Source organism: Fringilla coelebs, assembly GCF_963513975.1.
Source record: "Fringilla coelebs genome assembly, chromosome: Z".
NCBI lineage: Eukaryota > Metazoa > Chordata > Aves > Passeriformes > Fringillidae > Fringilla > Fringilla coelebs.
In genome coordinates, this window is record NC_140031.1 from 7,927,722 (window position 1) to 7,951,377 (window position 23,656).

The following is a 23,656-nucleotide window of genomic DNA, read 5'->3' on the forward strand; positions in this document are numbered from 1 at the left end:
TGCCATCTAGTGGGGAAGGCACCTTCCACCTCAAGTCGGGAATTCACTCTGGAGCTGGGAGGACCGGGATGGCATGGGACAGCAGTAACTTGCTATAGTGGATTTGCGCCACAGGATTTCTCCTACACCTGTCCCTGTGATGGCAGTGCAGCCCCCAGAACAGGTTGTGTGTTTCTTTCATATGCTGAATGTAAACAGCAAATTTTTACCCACAAACCTAGAACAACCACAGAATCAAACTAAACATCAATTCCTGCCTGAGGCTGCTCATAAAATGCTAGCCTGCAGGGCCCTAAAGAGCCTCATCTACCCTTCTGCCAGGAGCAGCACCTCTTCCCAAATAACCTCCTTCCTCCTGAGACTTCCAGCTCTGCTCTCTGACTTAATTGGGGTCTCCTCCATCCAGGCTTTCTCAGCTCACTGACTCAGCTTTGGGTCCCTCCTTGACTCTCCAGGGACTAGTAAGGGCTTTCAGGAACAAAAAGCCCACAAAATGCAGCTGTCAGCTATTTACAGAAACTTGCACAGGGGTCCATGAGTTCTGGCCTTTTAAATCTTTTGCTTTCTTCTGGGTGAGATTGCAGCTATTTTCTCAGGCTGCATGTTTTTGGAGATCTCCTGCAGACTGGGGAAGCTGACTCTATTCCATTCTAACGAGAATCCACCTGAATACTGACTCCAGCTCTGGAGTCTTTAGTATGAGGAAGCTGTGCACCTGCTGGAGCAGATCCAGAGGAGGTCACAAAGGTGATTAAGGGGATGAGCTCCTCTCTCCTATGAGGACAGGCTGAGAGTTGGGGCTGTTCATCCTGGAGAAAAGAAGGCTCTAGGGAGACCTTACTGTGACCTTTCTACACTAAAAGGAGGCTTATTGGAAAGATGGGAAAAACATTTTACCAGGCCCTATAGTGACAGGACGAAAGGCAGGTGTTTTAAACTGAGAGGTGGTAGATTGAGATCAGATATAAAGAAAATAGTCATCACTATGAGGGTGGTGTGGCACTGGCACAGGCTGCCTGGAGAAGATGTGGATGGCCAACATTCCTGGAAGTGTTCAAGGCCAGGTTGGATTGGGCTCTGAGCAACCTGGTCTAGTGGAAGGTGTCCCTGCCCAAGTCAGGGGGATTGGAACAAGATGGCCTTGGATGATACCTTCCAACCCAAACCTTCCTATAATTCCAAGACATGGAGTGTTTGGGCTGGAGAAAGCAAAACTGGAGAGGCATGCAGGGAGTGTTACAGTTGAGGCTGTCACACTTACAAACATGGTTGGCCCATATTGGAATGCACTGGGAACACCGGGCATCCCAGCATAGTAAGGGAGCCCGGTGTAGCTGTACCCTGGGGGCAGGGTTGGGTTGAGGAAGGGCTGCTGAGTCGTGTGGTGAGTCTGTGTCTGGTTCTGCTGCGGCTGGGCCAGCGTGGTTGCAGGAGCAGGAGAGGCAGTATCTCCACGGCCAAATTTTGTTACATCACCTGTGAAAAAAAGATCTGGTCAGAAAAGCTATCAAAGATACTGCAGAGGTGGAGAATTCAATGGACTTATATCCTCTGAACAGGAGCAGACAACTACAGAACAGGACACATCCTACACCTGAAAGCCTGCAGTTGTTTATGGGAAGCCCTCACCCAGTCTCTGTTCCTGAGAGCCATAGGGATAAGGATATTGCCTGTTTGTGGCACAGAACTCTGTGCCATGGCTACTCCACTGATAAAGAGAGATGCCAATACTCACCTGTCTCACATGGTCTGAGCAGACTCATTACTATCAAATCTTTGCAATAAAACATGCTAAAAGCAGAAGCATGGTAAATAGCCAGAGAGCCAATGGTTGTTGGGTTAAAGTGTGACTCTCCTGGAGGTTAACCTGTTTAGCTAAGCTTCATGGGCTGAAAGCGGGTTAGGATTTACAGGCAGTGATCTGCATATTTTTGCCAATGTCTGTTTATTTGTCAAGCATGACTAGTTAAGATGTCCAGTTCCTCACACCACCAAAGTTCTGAAGACAGTAGCTGAAGGCCAGGAAAGCAAGGCTTGCATCGTGGGCCACCTTATTGGAGAAGCAGGAAGGGAAATTCAGTTATTAACCCAAAAACAGCCTCGCAGGAGAACTGATAATGAAGCAGAAAATTCACAAAAACTTGTACTTTCTGGCAGCCTACAGAGCAGCATGTTCACATATTTACCAAGGTGACATACATCAATCCCTTCTACCTCACTCCCAACCAGTATTCCTTTTTGCTGGTTACTAGGAAGTATGACAGTACTTAATACCATCATTATAGGTGCTACAATGCCTATGGCTACAGTTTTAAGCTGTAATCAACTGGCAGTGGATGAAAACCACTGGCTGAAATCTGGGATGGCATTAATATCATCTCTGCACAATGACAGCTAAAGAGTGAGAGCAGGAACAAGGAAGGGCTTCTTTGACCACAGAAGGGAAAAGCAACTCCTCTTTGAGCAACAGCAGGATGACCTGCACTGAGAAACCAGCCTATCTCACTTGGCATCATCATCTTTAAGCTAGCACTCACCTGAGTATGGGTTGTTAGCAAGGCTCCCATCTCTGCCTGTCAAGGTTGCAGGAGCCGGGAATGTAATTCCATAGTAATCCTTGGAAGAGACAATACCATTTATTAATAGTTGAAACTGGAACACAGCTGGACACATCTTATGAATTGCCTACTAGACACAGAAGAAAATTCTAAAAGTAAGAACTAAAGGAGGTTTGACTGGAAGCTGACCTTACATTGTGCAGCAGAGCTGAAAATTTACCTGGATCCTCAAGCTAAAAATAAACCTACTTTATAGACACTTTTCATGTTATATACAAATATTTCATCTCTTAATGGTAAGTTAAAGGCAGTAACTAAGTCATTTCCCACACAGCTCCCAGCTCTAAACTGTCATTTTCCAGTGAGACTGCCTGAAAGAGAACTGAGCATTGTAAGTCAAAGGCCTGGGGTCAGGCCAGGACTGTAATCACAACATAGATGTAAGTCTAAGGGTTTTGCCCTTGTACCATGCCCTGTGTTTTAAAAGTGGAAATGTCAGCTATGAAAACAGCAAAAACATCAAAAGACAGAGAAACAGTTACTATTGGATGACTGGAAAATTTATTTAAACTACTCTACAGGAGATCTCAGGTCATAGTCTCCAAAGTGGGATGTGTATCACAACCCATTGGGTTGCAAGAAGAAAATGGATTTTGCACCTTTGAAGAGAGAATTTTAAAACAGTGTTTGTTTAACCTTTCTCTCCTTTTTCCATTTTTATCTTTGTGTATATTTTATATGTATTAGTACAGGGATATATGTATATAATTCAGAAATAAAAATATACTGAAGGTGAGTGCTCACCTTCAGTAAAATTTTTTGCTGATAGGGTGCATAAAAAAGGTGGAAACCACTGCCTCAGATCATTCTTCTAGGTCTTGTACAAGAAGGTAAGCAATACTAGAAAGCTTGTGCTTTGAAATGACAAGACATGCTAGCACAACCAAGCAGTATTTTGACCTCAGTTTGAGAAAAAAAAGGCAAGAAGTTTGCCTTTCTCTCTCTGCATGAACTCCACCACTGGGTCTGGTAATCTGGTTTTTCTCTCCTAATTTTCATGTCTACTCCTCACCACCTCAAATCCAGAAATAGATAATGCTTTAACTAGTAATGTATCAATTTCCACACATTTTCAAATACTGGAGAATTGTCTTCCTTTATCATACCCCTCTCTGAAAATGCCATAGTGCCTCAAGTGTTTTCTCAGAGCGGACAGCACCCCCCACCTTGCTCTACTTCTGTGCATCCCTTCCCTGTCTCCTACACCCAATCCTCCTTCAATGGACATGAAATAATGTGGCAAAGTTCTAGTATCGTAGGTGCTTTCTGTAACTTGTAATGGTGCCATTATATCATCAACCTTTCCTTCCCTGGTAATTCCTCCCTTAGGAACTCAAGCCCAAATCACTTGGCAGAACACAACTAAATTCACATTAGCAGTCTTAGCAGGTTACTCAAAAGCAGCACTCTCATAACCTTCTGATGAAAATGCCACAAAAAGAAGATCTAGAGAAGAGATGTGAACACAGTTCAGCTGATACGAACTGGCACACTAACATTTTCCCTCTATACGAACTGGACAAAATATAATCAAATCTGCATGACAAGAGGGTGTAAGGGTAGCAATTATTCTCACTGCACCTTAGGCAGGGGAAAACCACATCAATACTGAATATCTGTATCCTACTTGCATACACACATTCAAACTAAAAACTCATTAGAAAATACAAGTGCAAGGCAGTTATGTCTGCAGTTCATGCCTGCCCGAAGGAAAATATCAGGGGAGACACTGTTCTTCAAATGACACAGATATATCCTCACCTACAAAAGGAGAAGCTGCCTAAAGCCAAAAGTGAAATATCAGAAATAGGCTCAAAAAGTGAACAGAAAAGGATGAAAAAAGGGAAAGTGATGAGACATAACAGATCTACGTTCCACCCAGCAGCTCACTGGGTACCACACACCAGCTGATGCATTTGCAAGATCTTTGCAACAGATGAACAGAGAAGACAGCATATCCCAATGTAACGTACACCAAAAGAACCCAAACAACACAAAAAACCACAGTGAGATTTTATAGCAACAGTAGTCACATCACTTGAGTTAAATTTACAAGAACATCTCAGGAGAAAATCCCATTTTTGCTTTTTCAGCAACCACAGGGATCTCTTGCTGCTGGAAATTACACAGCAAGCAGTGACGACTCACACTTGGAACTTTGCCCACTTTCACTTTTCACATTAAGTGAACTGGCACATGAAATAGAAATATTCCCACCTCCTCCTGCCCCCAGACCATCTAACACTGCCACATTTTCACAAAGAATTCACAATACAATTAAAAAAAACCCCAAAATCCAGAAAGGACAAACATTGCATGAATAGTTGATGAAAAATCCTTTGTGACATCTGTGTATTTACTTCTAACTACTAACATACCAAGGGTAATTAACTCTGGATACAGGGGTATGAGAGATGGCTCCAAAAATATTCTGCAAGATTTTGCAGGGAGAGGAAAAACTCTTGCACTAGCAAAGCTGAAGGTACCACAGAAAAAGTAAAAAAGCATTAAAATATATATACATATACACATATAACCAGATTTTAAAAACACTGAGAGACTAACAATATTTGTCAATGAAAAATATTAGAAAACACTTATTAACATGCAAAATAAACATTATATACAAATAATATTAGAGCATGCAATAAGAAAAAAAATAGATGTTGGTACATAGAGAAGTTTTTAAATAAACCCCCAAAAAGGGCAACACACAAAACAGATGAAGACAATCCTGAAACACGTCCCCGGCACAGCCAGCCAGAAAACTTCTGCCACACTTTGCTCTCCTGCATCAGCTCAGTAAACAGGCTTCCCCCTGGCAGCAGCCCTGAGAAAGCGCCAGCTCCTGTTCTCACAGCAGCGTCCCCTCCTGGTCAGTGACAAGCACCAAAGCCCTCAGAAGAAAGCAAACAGAAAAAACAAAAGTGAAAACGGAAAAGGAAAATTATCCAGAGGATGGTGATGAAAGGAAAGCCCGGGCATGGGCATATAAAACTGAGCGCCCAGCAGCACCCCAAGCAAAGCAGCCACCACTACTGAGCCGGAGCAGGCTCCTGCACAGTGCCCAAAGCTCCACCATGGCTGTACCTGGATGCACACAGCCTCGCCTGTGGCACAGCACCCTGGCACCGCTGCTCCTCATCGTGGCTCTGGCCACCGGCCTCCCGTGCCAACACCTGCGGACACACGATCCTGGGAACGCACTCCAGCTTCTGCAGGACATGGCTCCAAGCACGACACAGCCCTGCCACCTGCAAGAGCCGCCCTTCTTCCCCGACGCCCTGCTCCACAACAACCTCCAGCCGCACCAAGCCGCCGCCGCCGCCTTCCGCATCCTCCAGCACCTCTTCCACACGCTCAGCTCCAACGGCACCCGCCAGCACTGGCCCAGCCAGGCTCGCAACCAGCTCCTCAACAAGCTGCAGCACCACATGCACCACCTGGAGCAATGCCTCCCCGGCAACGCCACGCCCTTCAAAGGACCACGCAACCCGCTGCTCGCCATCAACAAGTACTTCAGGGACATCCACCTCTTCCTCCACGCCCACGAGCACAGCGCCTGCGCCTGGGACCACGTCCGCCTCGAAGCTCTTGTTTGCTTCCAACACGTGGACAGACTCATACGGCGAATGAAGCACCAAGCTGCTCTGGACCCCACTAAACCCATGGACAGCAAACACCCATCCCCAGCCAGCACCAGTGGCCACGGACTGAGAGGTGATGGCAGCAGCCCCGGCTGGGATCACTTGGTACCAGTCACACCTCTTTCGACTGGTGAGGTGATGGGGAAAGGGATATGACTGTGGTGACACTGGGGCCAATCTGTGGCACAGCCCACACCCAATGGAGTGGAAGGAAGAGGAAATTTCTGTGCTACACATTCATGGACAGCTGCAAGGCATTGGGGATATGGATAGTACTTATTACCTGTGGAATTACTGCATTCATCCAGAGTGTAACCTCACCTGATGAATGGGAAGGGGATCATGGACATTGTTGAACTACAGTGGGACTCTTATTCCAATCACTATTTATTACAGAACTCTGTTCACTTAATTAATTAACTTAGTTGTTTGTTTATTTATTTATTTATTTATTTATTCTTTTGCTAGAAATAAAGACTTTTTGTAAAAGCAGAAAAGAATGAAAAAGCAAAGCTGTGGTCATTGTGCTTCATGCTTATACCTGACATGCAAAGACACAGGCCCCTCAGGCTGTGAGGGGATGAATCTCCCTCCTGCAGCCCATCTTGCCAATGCCTCCTGCCTGGGTCGAAGGCTATGGACGGCAGACCCTTCTCAGGGAATGGTGGTCTTGCAGCCCCCAGGCATCTCTTACAGCTGCCAGACCACTGGGGCACCCATTTGCCCCAAATGGCATGATGCCTGCCCTGCACACTTCCTCCTCTTCCACCACCACACTCTCCCTTCCAGACTCTCCAGTACTGACAAGATATGAAAGCCTCCTCCAAATCGTCATCCCACCGCAACCATTCTGCAATGCCACAGCACTGCTTTGCAAGAAACAGGATGGCATAGACAAGGTGCACCTCAAAGAATCAATGAGGGGACCCATAAAGGTCTGCAGAGATTTGGACAAGGAACAGAACTCCAGTGCTACCAACTTCACCCAAGAAACACCAGAAAGACACAAAACCCACAGGAGATGTCCAGAACTGCTCACTGCTCTGCTACAGCCACCACAACCGATCCAGGATGCTCCTGGCTGTGCTGACATCCTAGCAGCTATGGGGACCTGCTGCAGTACACAGAGCACCTTATTCTTGTCCTTCTTCACCCCAACACATAATTAGCAAGCAAAGAGATCCATCACCCGAACACCCTCACTCAACATGGTCCAACCCAACCAGCACAGCATTCCTCATGAAGGAAACTGCCCATGCATCACCAGCACCAGCTGCTCCTTCACCCTCCAACTATCAACCCAGAAGTATTTCCCCAGGTCAGCAGCTCTGGCCTCTTCCTGCATGGGACAAAGAGGTTGTTTCCTGTGCTCAAACAACCTCCACCACTGCATCACTGCAAGGACACTGCTCCATGCAAACACAACTGATCACTTTCCATTTAGCTGAGTGAGAAAAGAAGAGGACCAATCATAGAATTACTAAGGTTGGAAAAGACCTCCAAGATCATCAAGGCCAGCCTCTGACCAAATACCATTAAGCCATATCATGAAGTGCCAAATCTACTCAATTTCCAAACACTTACAGGGGCGCTGACTCCACCACTTCCCTAGGGAGCCTGTTCCAATGCTTGACCACTTCTTCAATGAAGAAATTTTCCCTAATATCCAGCCTGAACCTCCACTGGCACAACTTGAAACCATTTTCCTTTCCTATTGCTGGTTGCTGGGAGAAAAAGCCAATTCCCACACAGTTATAACCTTCTTTTAGATCATTGTAGAGAGTTATAAGGTTCCCGAGCCTCCTTTTCCCCACACTAAACTCGCCCAGTTCCCTCAGCTGCTCCTCAAATGACTCATTCTACATACCCTTCCCCAGCTCTGTTTCCTTCTCTGGACACACTCGAGCTCCCTCAGTGCCCTTCTTGCTGTGGGCAAACAAAGCTGAGCACAAGGTTCCAGGTGTGGCCTCACCCCTGGCCCCAGCACAGGGGGATGGGCACTGCCCTGCTCCTGCTGGCCCCTCTGGTGCTGACACAAGCCCCCTGCCCTTGGCCTTCTCGGCCACCTGGGCACATTCAGCTCGTGTGCAGCCACTGGAAACCAGCACCCCCGGGCCCCTTCCCACTCAGCAGCTTTCCAGCCACGCTGTCCCAGCCTGGAGCTCAGGGGTTGTTGTGAGCCAGGGACAGGAGCCAGCACCTGGCCTGGCTGAACTCACACAACTGGCCCTGGCCCATGGATCCAGCCTGTGCAGATCCCTCTGCAGAGCCCCCCTGCCCTCCAGCAGATCAGCACTCACAGCCAGCCTGGCCTTGTCCTCAGACTGACTAAAGGAGCTCTTGATTGCCTCACTCAGATCACCAATAAAGATAAAAAACACTACAGTACAGAGCTCTGGGGGACACCACTAGTGACCAGCTGCCTGCTGCAAGTAATTCCATTCACCAGCACTCTCTGGGCCAGGCCAGCAGCCAGTTTTTAACTCAGAACAGAGCATCTAAGCCACAAGCAGCTGGTATCTGCAGGAGAATTCTGTGGGATACAGTGTCAAAGACTTCTAAAGTCCAGGAAGTCAACATCCCGGGACTTTCCCTCATCCTAAGAGGGTCACTGTGTTACAGAAGGAGATTGGGTCGGGCAGTAATGCCTTTCACAAACCTGTGCTGGCTGGGCCTGATCCCCTGGACCTCCTGTAGGTGCCATGTGATGGGCATGCAAGAAGATCTCCATGAGCTTCCCCAGCACTGAGGTCAGGCTGACAGGCACAAAGCTCCATAGACTTCTGACCCTTCCTGAAGACAAGCATTACACTGGCCACACTCCAGGTCCAGGTGCCTGGGGCCTCCTTGGTTAGCCAGGACTGCTTGTAAATTATGGGGAGTGGCTTGGTGAACTTTTCACCAGCTCTCTTATGTATTCAGGTACACAGTAGGACCCCTCAAGATGAAACTTCCACATTGTACCACTGTGCCCCTGATGCTCCTATCCAGAAGTACCCTGTGATGTCAGGAATGAGGACCTAACTGGTTCTGTCTTTTCTGAGGCAGCTGAAGGAACTAAACCACTCTATGACAAAAACATGGTGGTGATGACACAAGCTGGAATACAGGGATTAGAGAAGTTGAGTGATATCTGTTCCTGAGGACACATCTAAAAGCATCACTGGAAAAGGCCATGAGCAGGCTCTTCTGATACCACCTCCTCTCAGCATCAAACTGCACTTGGGATATCCAGAGCAAAACAAACAATTAAAACTAATTTTTAAAAATCCATTATTCTTCAAAAGCAACAGCTTAGAGGAGACTTTTAAAACTCCATCACAATGAAAGTCAAACTGCAAAAAGGGAAACAAGACACTGCAGAAGCTTCATCAACATTCAGTGCCCAGGTGCTTGGACCCAGAGCTGCCACCTCAACTTAATGACTTGACAAGCTCTTGAGGTTCTTGAGAAAGAAACTATTTTACAACTGTATCAAACGCTAAAAAGAAAGAATTTATTCATATGAATACAAAGAAAAAAAAACATATGGTAGGTAAAAACCAGAAAAACCTAATGGACAATTACAAAAAGACCTGGTAAGTGTCCCAGGCAGAATGGAAGCTTTGGACAACATTTATCATGGAAATCTTCCCACCGAGGTTCAGAAAGTATCTCCTTGCTGGCTAAATTCCTTCACACAGAAGTCTGAAGGCAGTTTAATACAATCTCCTTAGTCCCACACAAGGTAAATGGCTCATCTCTAAAGAATTATATAGGTGTAAGTGAGCCTTTATACAGACTTTACCTGTAAGATTATGGACAGATTTATTTAAAAATTTATAAAGTAAATATATTTATATGGGAAACAAAAATTATTAAAATTCATCATTACAAGAACCAAAGAATTTTAATCAGAATTAACTGTGACACATTACAGACTGTTCCAATTACTTGTAGAGTGCTCTATGGCACCAATCCCTTAAAAGCAGCTTAATAATAAACTAGAGAACAATGCAATTAACCAATGACCATTGTTCAGCCTCGAACAATAACCTAGAGATGTGTCCCCACTCAAAGGAGGAATATCTAGAAGAAGTCTGTGCTGAAAAAACCTGCAGTTAGGTGTGAAACTGAAATTTAACAGAAAAAAAAAGTTTGACTTCAATGAATTAAAAGCTGTGACAGTTCAACCAGCTCAGCAATTTATTAGAAATTTATCAGTTACTTCTTAGTAACTCACCAGTGGCACCACTTCCTTTTTTAATTCCTACATGAATTAAGTTAGCACATTCCGACCACTGCAATTGTCAGTCAGGAAACAATACTTTAAAAATCTTAAACATATCTGATTTTAGAGCAGTTAAGAGACATTGATGACAGCACTCTTCAAAACAAAAAACTCTGTTACTTCCCCTGCCCAAAATCACACAAACATTTAAAAAAAAAAGGAAAGCCCAAGTTAAATGCTGCAACAGCTGAAGAGTGTCCAGTTAAGGGCAAGAAGGGAAATTCAGCGAAACACAAGAGGAATAAGAGATGAGCACAGAGAGAAAGGAAAACCACAAAAAACCCACAACATGATAAAAAAAAAAAATGAAGTGCACTAATCTGGAGCCCAACTCTCCTACAACCAAGAGACAAAACAGGGCCTCAATAGCCAAGAAGAGAATTAACACCATAATCCAAAGCTGATGACACAATAACACACTTCCCCAAAACCAGCAGAGCCACCAGCAGAGACTGGAAAGTACGGGCGGAAAGTGCCGGCAATCGGAAAGCGACGAAGGGAAAGCTGCCTTGCATACAAAGCCGCGCACCCGGCGGCAGCCCAAGCACAGCCACCAGCAGCACCAGCAGCACCAGCCAGCCTCAGCAGGCTCCTCCTGCCCGGCACCGCCCGACAGCGCCCACAGATCCACCATGGCTGCGCCCACAGCCACACAGCCACGCCTGCCGCACGCCGCCCCGGCGCTCCTGCTCCTCCTCACCGCTCTGGCCACCAGCCTGGCCTGCCAACACCTGTGGACACACGAGGACACCTTCCCCGGCGACGCTCTCCAACTCCTCCAGCACATGGCTGCCAGCCACACACAGCCCTGCCACCTGCAAGAGCCGCCCTTCTTCCCCGACGCCCTGCTCCACAACAACCTCCAGCCGCACCAAGCCGCCGCCGCCGCCCTCGGCATCCTCCAGCACCTCTTCCACACGCTCAGCTCCAACGGCACCCGCCAGCACTGGCCCAGCCAGGCTCGCAACCAGCTCCTCAACAAGCTGCAGCACCACATGCACCACCTGGAGCAATGCCTCCCCGGCAACGCCACGCCCTTCAAAGGACCACGCAACCCGCTGCTCGCCATCAACAAGTACTTCAGGGACATCCACCTCTTCCTCCACGCCCACGAGCACAGCGCCTGCGCCTGGGACCACGTCCGCCTCGAAGCTCGTGCCGCTCTACAGCACCTCCACAACCTCACACGCACCATGCGCCGCTAGCCAAACACCCACACACCAAGCCTCAGCTGCGCCCCAAAGCCACCTCCAAGCCCACACCTCTTCTCACCTGGGACCAGAGACAGGCCTGCCACAACCGCACGGCACCCGCAGCCTTCAACCACGGCATCTCCAGCCATTCAGACGCTCCCACTGAGATGGACAAAGGACCTCCTCTACATATTTATTGACCTATTTATTTATTTATTTATTTATTTATCTATTTATTTATTATTTATCTATTTATTGAGGTATTTATTTTTCTACCTCTTCACTTATTGATGACACCAGAAATAAAGACCTATGACAAAACACTTGCCACCGCCTCTCCTCTCTCTAGCACTGCAACCACCCTCTGTGCCTAGTAAAAGACCTACTCCAAAGCCTTGCTCCAAACAGCCCCTGGCCACTCTCCTCAATGGCACCTGCCCAAGCAGCATCCTGCAGCTGCCCCTGTGCAAAAACACTGCCACCCTTTGGCCAACCCCACGGAAGCACACCAAGAAAAGCACCCCAAGGCTGGAGAGCACCGCTGCACCTCATCTGCTTTATCCACTCCGTGCTCCATCCCTCCAATCCATGCCTCTCTGACTCACAGGCAACCATCTCATGCAGGACACTACGGTAAAAAGCAGGGCTCCCGACATGCAGGAAGAAATGACAAGGTGGACTCCGTTGATAGCCCAAGGCTAAAGCATTACTTTCCTATACTCTGCTGTTTTATGCTGTATTACAATATATTACACTCCATCTAACCTGAAACTGCCCAGGCGCTCAACTCAAACAGATCCTGTGACTGTCCCCTGACCGACAAGACACAGCTTGCAGAGATTGGTCAAGAGAACAAAACACTCACAGCAGAATCCAATGACCAATTCCCCTCAGGTCAACAATCCTCCACAATGCATCTCACTTCTGCACTAAGAAAGGCGCAGCGATCGAGAGAAGAATTGTCTTTTCTTTCTCAGAGGTACATCTCTGCCATTCCCTGAAAATATCCCAGGGAAGCTGTGCCTTGATTCTCTTGTGAAGAGAAATGCGGCCCCAGCACACTGTCAAGCACTTTGCACAAAGCCAGCCCCACAAGGTCACTTACCCTGCCCCTAGCCACTGCTGCTGTGGAGCCCTAACCCTAACCTCGAGCAGCAGCAAAACCGCCAGGAATGGCCACTTGGCACTTTGGAATGCACTGCCTCCCGCTATCCATCACCTCTTTCTTTTCCATTGGCATGGTGTCCTGGAGAAGCAGCCTCATCTTCTTGCCTGACACAGAGCTCTGCCCCAGTGCTCCGTAGTTCCCACCCTCTTCCACTTTTCCCTTTCTAAAAACGGGGCTTCTATTTCTCTTCTACCACTTCTTGGCAACCTCAACCCACAAACATCAGGTTTCAAAAACGACCCACACTGGCCTAGCAACTCCACCTGGAAGTTCCCTCAGGACTCACGCATTAACCTCTTGACGTGCCATCCACCTGTACGCATTCAGGTTGCTAAGATGGTCTCAAACTTGGCCCTCTCCAGCAGTGGCCTGGGCATCTGCGTTCTCCAGGCAGGGCTCCCGGCGTTTGCCCGGCGCGACTTGGGCAGCGTGCCTGCAGACCACTGAGACGCACGGCTACAAACCGCCACTCGTCTCCACAGCCTCTTTGCCCCTGAAGTCTAGAACCTTCCATTCCCATCAGCCGCACCTAGCAACAATCCCACCATTTCTCCATCAGGCCAGGGTGATCGTCCCCTTGCAGATTTCTGCGCACCCCAAATTCCTCTTCACCCATCCCCACATTTTGTGCACAGCGTTTTGCACTGGCAAACCTTCACTGCTCCAGCCAATGAAGCCCAGCTGTCTCAGCCTTGCTCACAAGGGACGGCCTCTGCAGCCCTGTGCATCTTCAGAGCCATCCCCTCCAGGAACCCCACACCTCTCATGGACCAAGGCGACCTGAACAGGACACGCCATTGCAGCCAAGGGCTCTGGCAATGCCAAAGCACAAGCCCATTTCTTGCACGGGGGACAGTCCTCTTTTCCCTCCGGCCGCCTCATCCGCCAGGGCACGGATCTCCAAAGCAGACCCTTGCTCCAGGGCCACAGCCATCGGAGCCAGCAGCACAGGAAGAGGCAAGCCCTTCCCTTTTGCCCACTTCTTCACTGAGCCTTTCTTGCCTGCCTCGTTGCTGGCTCCTCCCAAAGGCGGCAGCAGGTGGAGCGCCTACCTCCGTGCAAGGGCACACTCAGGCCTCCGAGGCCCACGTGCACAGCCAGCCCCTCGAACACTGCCACTGCCCCGGGGCATTCACGGCAGGCAGGCAGGAGGGGAAAGGCCGGCCCCCGCCCGCTGACATCACCGCATGGCCCTTGCAACAACCACAAAAGGAAAACAGTGGCGAGCATGAAAAGAAAGGCAAGCCACAAAGTGAAAGGAAAAGTGACCGCAGGCACCAGCAGGCCTTCGCAGGGGGAAACAATGCTTGGGCACGGAGACAGACCCGGCTGCAGAGCACAGACCGCGCAGCTGGCCCGGCAGGTGAAAGGGAACAGCCAAGACCCCTCTCCACCACACCTGACACCCACGCCTCTGAGCCAGAGCTTTGGCAAGCCCGGCACTCCGCTGCCACCACAATCCCCAACCATGGACACTCCGACAAAAGCCTTCCTCAAAACCACCAGAGCCACCAGCAGAGACTGGAAAGTACGGGCGGAAAGTGCCGGCAATCGGAAAGTGACGAAGGGAAAGCTGCCTTGCATACAAAGCCGCGCACCCGGCGGCAGCCCAAGCACAGCCACCAGCAGCACCAGCAGCACCAGCCAGCCTCAGCAGGCTCCTCCTGCCCGGCACCGCCCGACAGCGCCCACAGATCCACCATGGCTGCGCCCACAGCCACACAGCCACGCCTGCCGCACGCCGCCCCGGCGCTCCTGCTCCTCCTCACCGCTCTGGCCACCAGCCTGGCCTGCCAACACCTGTGGACACACGAGGACACCTTCCCCGGCGACGCTCTCCAACTCCTCCAGCACATGGCTGCCAGCCACACACAGCCCTGCCACCTGCAAGAGCCGCCCTTCTTCCCCGACGCCCTGCTCCACAACAACCTCCAGCCGCACCAAGCCGCCGCCGCCGCCCTCGGCATCCTCCAGCACCTCTTCCACACGCTCAGCTCCAACGGCACCCGCCAGCACTGGCCCAGCCAGGCTCGCAACCAGCTCCTCAACAAGCTGCAGCACCACATGCACCACCTGGAGCAATGCCTCCCCGGCAACGCCACGCCCTTCAAAGGACCACGCAACCCGCTGCTCGCCATCAACAAGTACTTCAGGGACATCCACCTCTTCCTCCACGCCCACGAGCACAGCGCCTGCGCCTGGGACCACGTCCGCCTCGAAGCTCGTGCCGCTCTACAGCACCTCCACAACCTCACACGCACCATGCGCCGCTAGCCAAACACCCACACACCAAGCCTCAGCTGCGCCCCAAAGCCACCTCCAAGCCCACACCTCTTCTCACCTGGGACCAGAGACAGGCCTGCCACAACCGCACGGCACCCGCAGCCTTCAACCACGGCATCTCCAGCCATTCAGACGCTCCCACTGAGATGGACAAAGGACCTCCTCTACATATTTATTGACCTATTTATTTATTTATTTATTTATCTATTTATTTATTATTTATCTATTTATTGAGGTATTTATTTTTCTACCTCTTCACTTATTGATGACACCAGAAATAAAGACCTATGACAAAACACTTGCCACCGCCTCTCCTCTCTCTAGCACTGCAACCACCCTCTGTGCCTAGTAAAAGACCTACTCCAAAGCCTTGCTCCAAACAGCCCCTGGCCACTCTCCTCAATGGCACCTGCCCAAGCAGCATCCTGCAGCTGCCCCTGTGCAAAAACACTGCCACCCTTTGGCCAACCCCACGGAAGCACACCAAGAAAAGCACCCCAAGGCTGGAGAGCACCGCTGCACCTCATCTGCTTTATCCACTCCGTGCTCCATCCCTCCAATCCATGCCTCTCTGACTCACAGGCAACCATCTCATGCAGGACACTACGGTAAAAAGCAGGGCTCCCGACATGCAGGAAGAAATGACAAGGTGGACTCCGTTGATAGCCCAAGGCTAATGCATTACTTTCCTATACTCTGCTGTTTTATGCTGTATTACAATATATTACACTCCATCTAACCTGAAACTGCCCAGGCGCTCAACTCAAACAGATCCTGTGACTGTCCCCTGACCGACAAGACACAGCTTGCAGAGATTGGTCAAGAGAACAAAACACTCACAGCAGAATCCAATGACCAATTCCCCTCAGGTCAACAATCCTCCACAATGCATCTCACTTCTGCACTAAGAAAGGCGCAGCGATCGAGAGAAGAATTGTCTTTTCTTTCTCAGAGGTACATCTCTGCCATTCCCTGAAAATATCCCAGGGAAGCTGTGCCTTGATTCTCTTGTGAAGAGAAATGCGGCCCCAGCACACTGTCAAGCACTTTGCACAAAGCCAGCCCCACAAGGTCACTTACCCTGCCCCTAGCCACTGCTGCTGTGGAGCCCTAACCCTAACCTCGAGCAGCAGCAAAACCGCCAGGAATGGCCACTTGGCACTTTGGAATGCACTGCCTCCCGCTATCCATCACCTCTTTCTTTTCCATTGGCATGGTGTCCTGGAGAAGCAGCCTCATCTTCTTGCCTGACACAGAGCTCTGCCCCAGTGCTCCGTAGTTCCCACCCTCTTCCGCTTTTCCCTTTCTAAAAACGGGGCTTCTATTTGTCTTCTACCACTTCTTGGCAACCTCAACCCACAAACATCAGGTTTCAAAAACGACCCACACTGGCCTAGCAACTCCACCTGGAAGTTCCCTCAGGACTCACGCATTAACCTCTTGACGTGCCATCCACCTGTACGCATTCAGGTTGCTAAGATGGTCTCAAACTTGGCCCTCTCCAGCAGTGGCCTGGGCATCTGCGTTCTCCAGGCAGGGCTCCCGGCGTTTGCCCGGCGCGACTTGGGCAGCGTGCCTGCAGACCACTGAGACGCACGGCTACAAACCGCCACTCGTCTCCACAGCCTCTTTGCCCCTGAAGTCTAGAACCTTCCATTCCCATCAGCCGCACCTAGCAACAATCCCACCATTTCTCCATCAGGCCAGGGTGATCGTCCCCTTGCAGATTTCTGCGCACCCCAAATTCCTCTTCACCCATCCCCACATTTTGTGCACAGCGTTTTGCACTGGCAAACCTTCACTGCTCCAGCCAATGAAGCCCAGCTGTCTCAGCCTTGCTCACAAGGGACGGCCTCTGCAGCCCTGTGCATCTTCAGAGCCATCCCCTCCAGGAACGCCACTCCTCTCATGGACCAAGGCGCCCTGAACAGGACACGCCGTTTCAGCCAAGGGCTCTGGCAATGCCAAAGCACAAGCCCATTTCTTGCACGGGGGACAGTCCTCTTTTCCCTCCGGCCGCCTCATCCGCCAGGGCACGGATCTCCAAAGCAGACCCTTGCTCCAGGGCCACAGCCATCGGAGCCAGCAGCACAGGAAGAGGCAAGCCCTTCCCTTTTGCCCACTTCTTCACTGAGCCTTTCTTGCCTGCCTCGTTGCTGGCTCCTCCCAAAGGCGGCAGCAGGTGGAGCGCCTACCTCCGTGCAAGGGCACACTCAGGCCTCCGAGGCCCACGTGCACAGCCAGCCCCTCGAACACTGCCACTGCCCCGGGGCATTCACGGCAGGCAGGCAGGAGGGGAAAGGCCGGCCCCCGCCCGCTGACATCACCGCATGGCCCTTGCAACAACCACAAAAGGAAAACAGTGGCGAGCATGAAAAGAAAGGCAAGCCACAAAGTGAAAGGAAAAGTGACCGCAGGCACCAGCAGGCCTTCGCAGGGGGAAACAATGCTTGGGCACGGAGACAGACCCGGCTGCAGAGCACAGACCGCACAGCTGGCCCGGCAGGTGAAAGGGAACAGCCAAGACCCCTCTCCACCACACCTGACACCCACGCCTCTGAGCCAGAGCTTTGGCAAGCCCGGCACTCCGCTGCCACCACAATCCCCAACCATGGACACTCCGACAAAAGCCTTCCTCAAAACCACCAGAGCCACCAGCAGAGACTGGAAAGTACGGGTGGAAAGTGCCGGCAATCGGAAAGTGACGAAGGGAAAGCTGCCTTGCATACAAAGCCGCGCACCCGGCGGCAGCCCAAGCACAGCCACCAGCAGCACCAGCAGCACCAGCCAGCCTCAGCAGGCTCCTCCTGCCCGGCACCGCCCGACAGCGCCCACAGATCCACCATGGCTGCGCCCACAGCCACACAGCCACGCCTGCCGCACGCCGCCCCGGCGCTCCTGCTCCTCCTCACCGCTCTGGCCACCAGCCTGGCCTGCCAACACCTGTGGACACACGAGGACACCTTCCCCGGCGACGCTCTCCAACTCCTCCAGCACATGGCTGCCAGCCACACACAGCCCTGCCACCTGCAAGAGCCGCCCTTCTTCCCCGACGCCCTGCTCCACAACAACCTCCAGCCGCACCAAGCCGCCGCCGCCGCCCTCGGCATCCTCCAGCACCTCTTCCACACGCTCAGCTCCAACGGCACCCGCCAGCACTGGCCCAGCCAGGCTCGCAACCAGCTCCTCAACAAGCTGCAGCACCACATGCACCACCTGGAGCAATGCCTCCCCGGCAACGCCACGCCCTTCAAAGGACCACGCAACCCGCTGCTCGCCATCAACAAGTACTTCAGGGACATCCACCTCTTCCTCCACGCCCACGAGCACAGCGCCTGCGCCTGGGACCACGTCCGCCTCGAAGCTCGTGCCGCTCTACAGCACCTCCACAACCTCACACGCACCATGCGCCGCTAGCCAAACACCCACACACCAAGCCTCAGCTGCGCCCCAAAGCCACCTCCAAGCCCACACCTCTTCTCACCTGGGACCAGAGACAGGCCTGCCACAACCGCACGGCACCCGCAGCCTTCAACCACGGCATCTCCAGCCATTCAGACGCTCCCACTGAGATGGACAAAGGACCTCCTCTACATATTTATTGACCTATTTATTTATTTATTTATTTATCTATTTATTTATTATTTATCTATTTATTGAGGTATTTATTTTTCTACCTCTTCACTTATTGATGACACCAGAAATAAAGACCTATGACAAAACACTTGCCACCGCCTCTCCTCTCTCTAGCACTGCAACCACCCTCTGTGCCTAGTAAAAGACCTACTCCAAAGCCTTGCTCCAAACAGCCCCTGGCCACTCTCCTCAATGGCACCTGCCCAAGCAGCATCCTGCAGCTGCCCCTGTGCAAAAACACTGCCACCCTTTGGCCAACCCCACGGAAGCACACCAAGAAAAGCACCCCAAGGCTGGAGAGCACCGCTGCACCTCATCTGCTTTATCCACTCCGTGCTCCATCCCTCCAATCCATGCCTCTCTGACTCACAGGCAACCATCTCATGCAGGACACTACGGTAAAAAGCAGGGCTCCCGACATGCAGGAAGAAATGACAAGGTGGACTCCGTTGATAGCCCAAGGCTAATGCATTACTTTCCTATACTCTGCTGTTTTATGCTGTATTACAATATATTACACTCCATCTAACCTGAAACTGCCCAGGCGCTCAACTCAAACAGATCCTGTGACTGTCCCCTGACCGACAAGACACAGCTTGCAGAGATTGGTCAAGAGAACAAAACACTCACAGCAGAATCCAATGACCAATTCCCCTCAGGTCAACAATCCTCCACAATGCATCTCACTTCTGCACTAAGAAAGGCGCAGCGATCGAGAGAAGAATTGTCTTTTCTTTCTCAGAGGTACATCTCTGCCATTCCCTGAAAATATCCCAGGGAAGCTGTGCCTTGATTCTCTTGTGAAGAGAAATGCGGCCCCAGCACACTGTCAAGCACTTTGCACAAAGCCAGCCCCACAAGGTCACTTACCCTGCCCCTAGCCACTGCTGCTGTGGAGCCCTAACCCTAACCTCGAGCAGCAGCAAAACCGCCAGGAATGGCCACTTGGCACTTTGGAATGCACTGCCTCCCGCTATCCATCACCTCTTTCTTTTCCATTGGCATGGTGTCCTGGAGAAGCAGCCTCATCTTCTTGCCTGACACAGAGCTCTGCCCCAGTGCTCCGTAGTTCCCACCCTCTTCCGCTTTTCCCTTTCTAAAAACGGGGCTTCTATTTGTCTTCTACCACTTCTTGGCAACCTCAACCCACAAACATCAGGTTTCAAAAACGACCCACACTGGCCTAGCAACTCCACCTGGAAGTTCCCTCAGGACTCACGCATTAACCTCTTGACGTGCCATCCACCTGTACGCATTCAGGTTGCTAAGATGGTCTCAAACTTGGCCCTCTCCAGCAGTGGCCTGGGCATCTGCGTTCTCCAGGCAGGGCTCCCGGCGTTTGCCCGGCGCGACTTGGGCAGCGTGCCTGCAGACCACTGAGACGCACGGCTACAAACCGCCACTCGTCTCCACAGCCTCTTTGCCCCTGAAGTCTAGAACCTTCCATTCCCATCAGCCGCACCTAGCAACAATCCCACCATTTCTCCATCAGGCCAGGGTGATCGTCCCCTTGCAGATTTCTGCGCACCCCAAATTCCTCTTCACCCATCCCCACATTTTGTGCACAGCGTTTTGCACTGGCAAACCTTCACTGCTCCAGCCAATGAAGCCCAGCTGTCTCAGCCTTGCTCACAAGGGACGGCCTCTGCAGCCCTGTGCATCTTCAGAGCCATCCCCTCCAGGAACGCCACTCCTCTCATGGACCAAGGCGCCCTGAACAGGACACGCCGTTTCAGCCAAGGGCTCTGGCAATGCCAAAGCACAAGCCCATTTCTTGCACGGGGGACAGTCCTCTTTTCCCTCCGGCTGCCTCATCCGCCAGGGCACGGATCTCCAAAGCAGACCCTTGCTCCAGGGCCACAGCCATCGGAGCCAGCAGCACAGGAAGAGGCAAGCCCTTCCCTTTTGCCCACTTCTTCACTGAGCCTTTCTTGCCTGCCTCGTTGCTGGCTCCTCCCAAAGGCGGCAGCAGGTGGAGCGCCTACCTCCGTGCAAGGGCACACTCAGGCCTCCGAGGCCCACGTGCACAGCCAGCCCCTCGAACACTGCCACTGCCCCGGGGCATTCACGGCAGGCAGGCAGGAGGGGAAAGGCCGGCCCCCGCCCGCTGACATCACCGCATGGCCCTTGCAACAACCACAAAAGGAAAACAGTGGCGAGCATGAAAAGAAAGGCAAGCCACAAAGTGAAAGGAAAAGTGACCGCAGGCACCAGCAGGCCTTCGCAGGGGGAAACAATGCTTGGGCACGGAGACAGACCCGGCTGCAGAGCACAGACCGCACAGCTGGCCCGGCAGGTGAAAGGGAACAGCCAAGACCCCTCTCCACCACACCTGACACCCACGCCTCTGAGCCAGAGCTTTGGCAAGCCCGGCACTCCGCTGCCACCACAATCCCCAACCATGGACACTCCGACAAAAGCCTTCCTCAAAACCACCAGAGCCACCAGCAGAGACTGGAAAGTACGGGCGGAAAGTGCCGGCAATCGGAAAGTGACGAAGGGAAAGCTGCCTTGCATACAAAGCCGCGCACCCGGCGGCAGCCCAAGCACAGCCACCAGCAGCACCAGCAGCACCAGCCAGCCTCAGCAGGCTCCTCCTGCCCGGCACCGCCCGACAGCGCCCACAGATCCACCATGGCTGCGCCCACAGCCACACAGCCACGCCTGCCGCACGCCGCCCCGGCGCTCCTGCTCCTCCTCACCGCTCTGGCCACCAGCCTGGCCTGCCAACACCTGTGGACACACGAGGACACCTTCCCCGGCGACGCTCTCCAACTCCTCCAGCACATGGCTGCCAGCCACACACAGCCCTGCCACCTGCAAGAGCCGCCCTTCTTCCCCGACGCCCTGCTCCACAACAACCTCCAGCCGCACCAAGCCGCCGCCGCCGCCCTCGGCATCCTCCAGCACCTCTTCCACACGCTCAGCTCCAATGGCACCCGCCAGCACTGGCCCAGCCAGGCTCGCAACCAGCTCCTCAACAAGCTGCAGCACCACATGCACCACCTGGAGCAATGCCTCCCCGGCAACGCCACGCCCTTCAAAGGACCACGCAACCCGCTGCTCGCCATCAACAAGTACTTCAGGGACATCCACCTCTTCCTCCACGCCCACGAGCACAGCGCCTGCGCCTGGGACCACGTCCGCCTCGAAGCTCGTGCCGCTCTACAGCATCTCCACAACCTCACACGCACCATGCGCCGCTAGCCAAACACCCACACACCAAGCCTCAGCTGCGCCCCAAAGCCACCTCCAAGCCCACACCTCTTCTCACCTGGGACCAGAGACAGGCCTGCCACAACCGCACGGCACCCGCAGCCTTCAACCACGGCATCTCCAGCCATTCAGACGCTCCCACTGAGATGGACAAAGGACCTCCTCTACATATTTATTGACCTATTTATTTATTTATTTATTTATTTATCTATTTATTTATTATTTATCTATTTATTGAGGTATTTATTTTTCTACCTCTTCACTTATTGATGACACCAGAAATAAAGACCTATGACAAAACACTTGCCACCGCCTCTCCTCTCTCTAGCACTGCAACCACCCTCTGTGCCTAGTAAAAGACCTACTCCAAAGCCTTGCTCCAAACAGCCCCTGGCCACTCTCCTCAATGGCACCTGCCCAAGCAGCATCCTGCAGCTGCCCCTGTGCAAAAACACTGCCACCCTTTGGCCAACCCCACGGAAGCACACCAAGAAAAGCACCCCAAGGCTGGAGAGCACCGCTGCACCTCATCTGCTTTATCCACTCCGTGCTCCATCCCTCCAATCCATGCCTCTCTGACTCACAGGCAACCATCTCATGCAGGACACTACGGTAAAAAGCAGGGCTCCCGACATGCAGGAAGAAATGACAAGGTGGACTCCGTTGATAGCCCAAGGCTAATGCATTACTTTCCTATACTCTGCTGTTTTATGCTGTATTACAATATATTACACTCCATCTAACCTGAAACTGCCCAGGCGCTCAACTCAAACAGATCCTGTGACTGTCCCCTGACCGACAAGACACAGCTTGCAGAGATTGGTCAAGAGAACAAAACACTCACAGCAGAATCCAATGACCAATTCCCCTCAGGTCAACAATCCTCCACAATGCATCTCACTTCTGCACTAAGAAAGGCGCAGCGATCGAGAGAAGAATTGTCTTTTCTTTCTCAGAGGTACATCTCTGCCATTCCCTGAAAATATCCCAGGGAAGCTGTGCCTTGATTCTCTTGTGAAGAGAAATGCGGCCCCAGCACACTGTCAAGCACTTTGCACAAAGCCAGCCCCACAAGGTCACTTACCCTGCCCCTAGCCACTGCTGCTGTGGAGCCCTAACCCTAACCTCGAGCAGCAGCAAAACCGCCAGGAATGGCCACTTGGCACTTTGGAATGCACTGCCTCCCGCTATCCATCACCTCTTTCTTTTCCATTGGCATGGTGTCCTGGAGAAGCAGCCTCATCTTCTTGCCTGACACAGAGCTCTGCCCCAGTGCTCCGTAGTTCCCACCCTCTTCCGCTTTTCCCTTTCTAAAAACGGGGCTTCTATTTCTCTTCTACCACTTCTTGGCAACCTCAACCCACAAACATCAGGTTTCAAAAACGACCCACACTGGCCTAGCAACTCCACCTGGAAGTTCCCTCAGGACTCACGCATTAACCTCTTGACGTGCCATCCACCTGTACGCATTCAGGTTGCTAAGATGGTCTCAAACTTGGCCCTCTCCAGCAGTGGCCTGGGCATCTGCGTTCTCCAGGCAGGGCTCCCGGCGTTTGCCCGGCGCGACTTGGGCAGCGTGCCTGCAGACCACTGAGACGCACGGCTACAAACCGCCACTCGTCTCC

At 51.9% G+C, this 23,656-nt stretch overlaps 5 protein-coding genes across 5 annotated transcripts in view; 4 read left to right on the forward strand and 1 right to left on the reverse strand.

Annotated features, from left to right (window-relative positions):
- Nucleotides 1–23,656, reverse strand: part of UBAP2 (ubiquitin associated protein 2) — a 170,752-nt gene that overhangs the window by 5,379 nt on the left and 141,717 nt on the right. Inside the window, 2 exon segments of the mRNA XM_084225407.1 lie at nucleotides 1,262–1,476; nucleotides 2,538–2,616. Of these exon segments, the coding sequence (XP_084081533.1) occupies nucleotides 1,262–1,476; nucleotides 2,538–2,616 (294 nt within the window).
- On the forward strand, nucleotides 11,168–11,740 carry LOC311165442 (interferon-like; the record flags this gene model as incomplete). Its single annotated transcript, XM_084225408.1, has 1 exon — nucleotides 11,168–11,740. One exon carries the CDS (start codon nucleotides 11,168–11,170, stop codon nucleotides 11,738–11,740), a length of 573 nt encoding a protein of 190 aa, XP_084081534.1.
- LOC311165443 (interferon-like) lies at nucleotides 14,598–15,170 on the forward strand (the record flags this gene model as incomplete). Its single annotated transcript, XM_084225409.1, has 1 exon — nucleotides 14,598–15,170. The coding sequence occupies one exon, from the start codon at nucleotides 14,598–14,600 to the stop codon at nucleotides 15,168–15,170; it is 573 nt and encodes a 190-aa protein (XP_084081535.1).
- On the forward strand, nucleotides 18,024–18,596 carry LOC311165445 (interferon-like; the record flags this gene model as incomplete). The annotated part of the gene is made up of 1 exon (XM_084225411.1): nucleotides 18,024–18,596. One exon carries the CDS (start codon nucleotides 18,024–18,026, stop codon nucleotides 18,594–18,596), a length of 573 nt encoding a protein of 190 aa, XP_084081537.1.
- Nucleotides 21,450–22,022, forward strand: LOC311165446 (interferon-like; the record flags this gene model as incomplete). The annotated part of the gene is made up of 1 exon (XM_084225412.1): nucleotides 21,450–22,022. One exon carries the CDS (start codon nucleotides 21,450–21,452, stop codon nucleotides 22,020–22,022), a length of 573 nt encoding a protein of 190 aa, XP_084081538.1.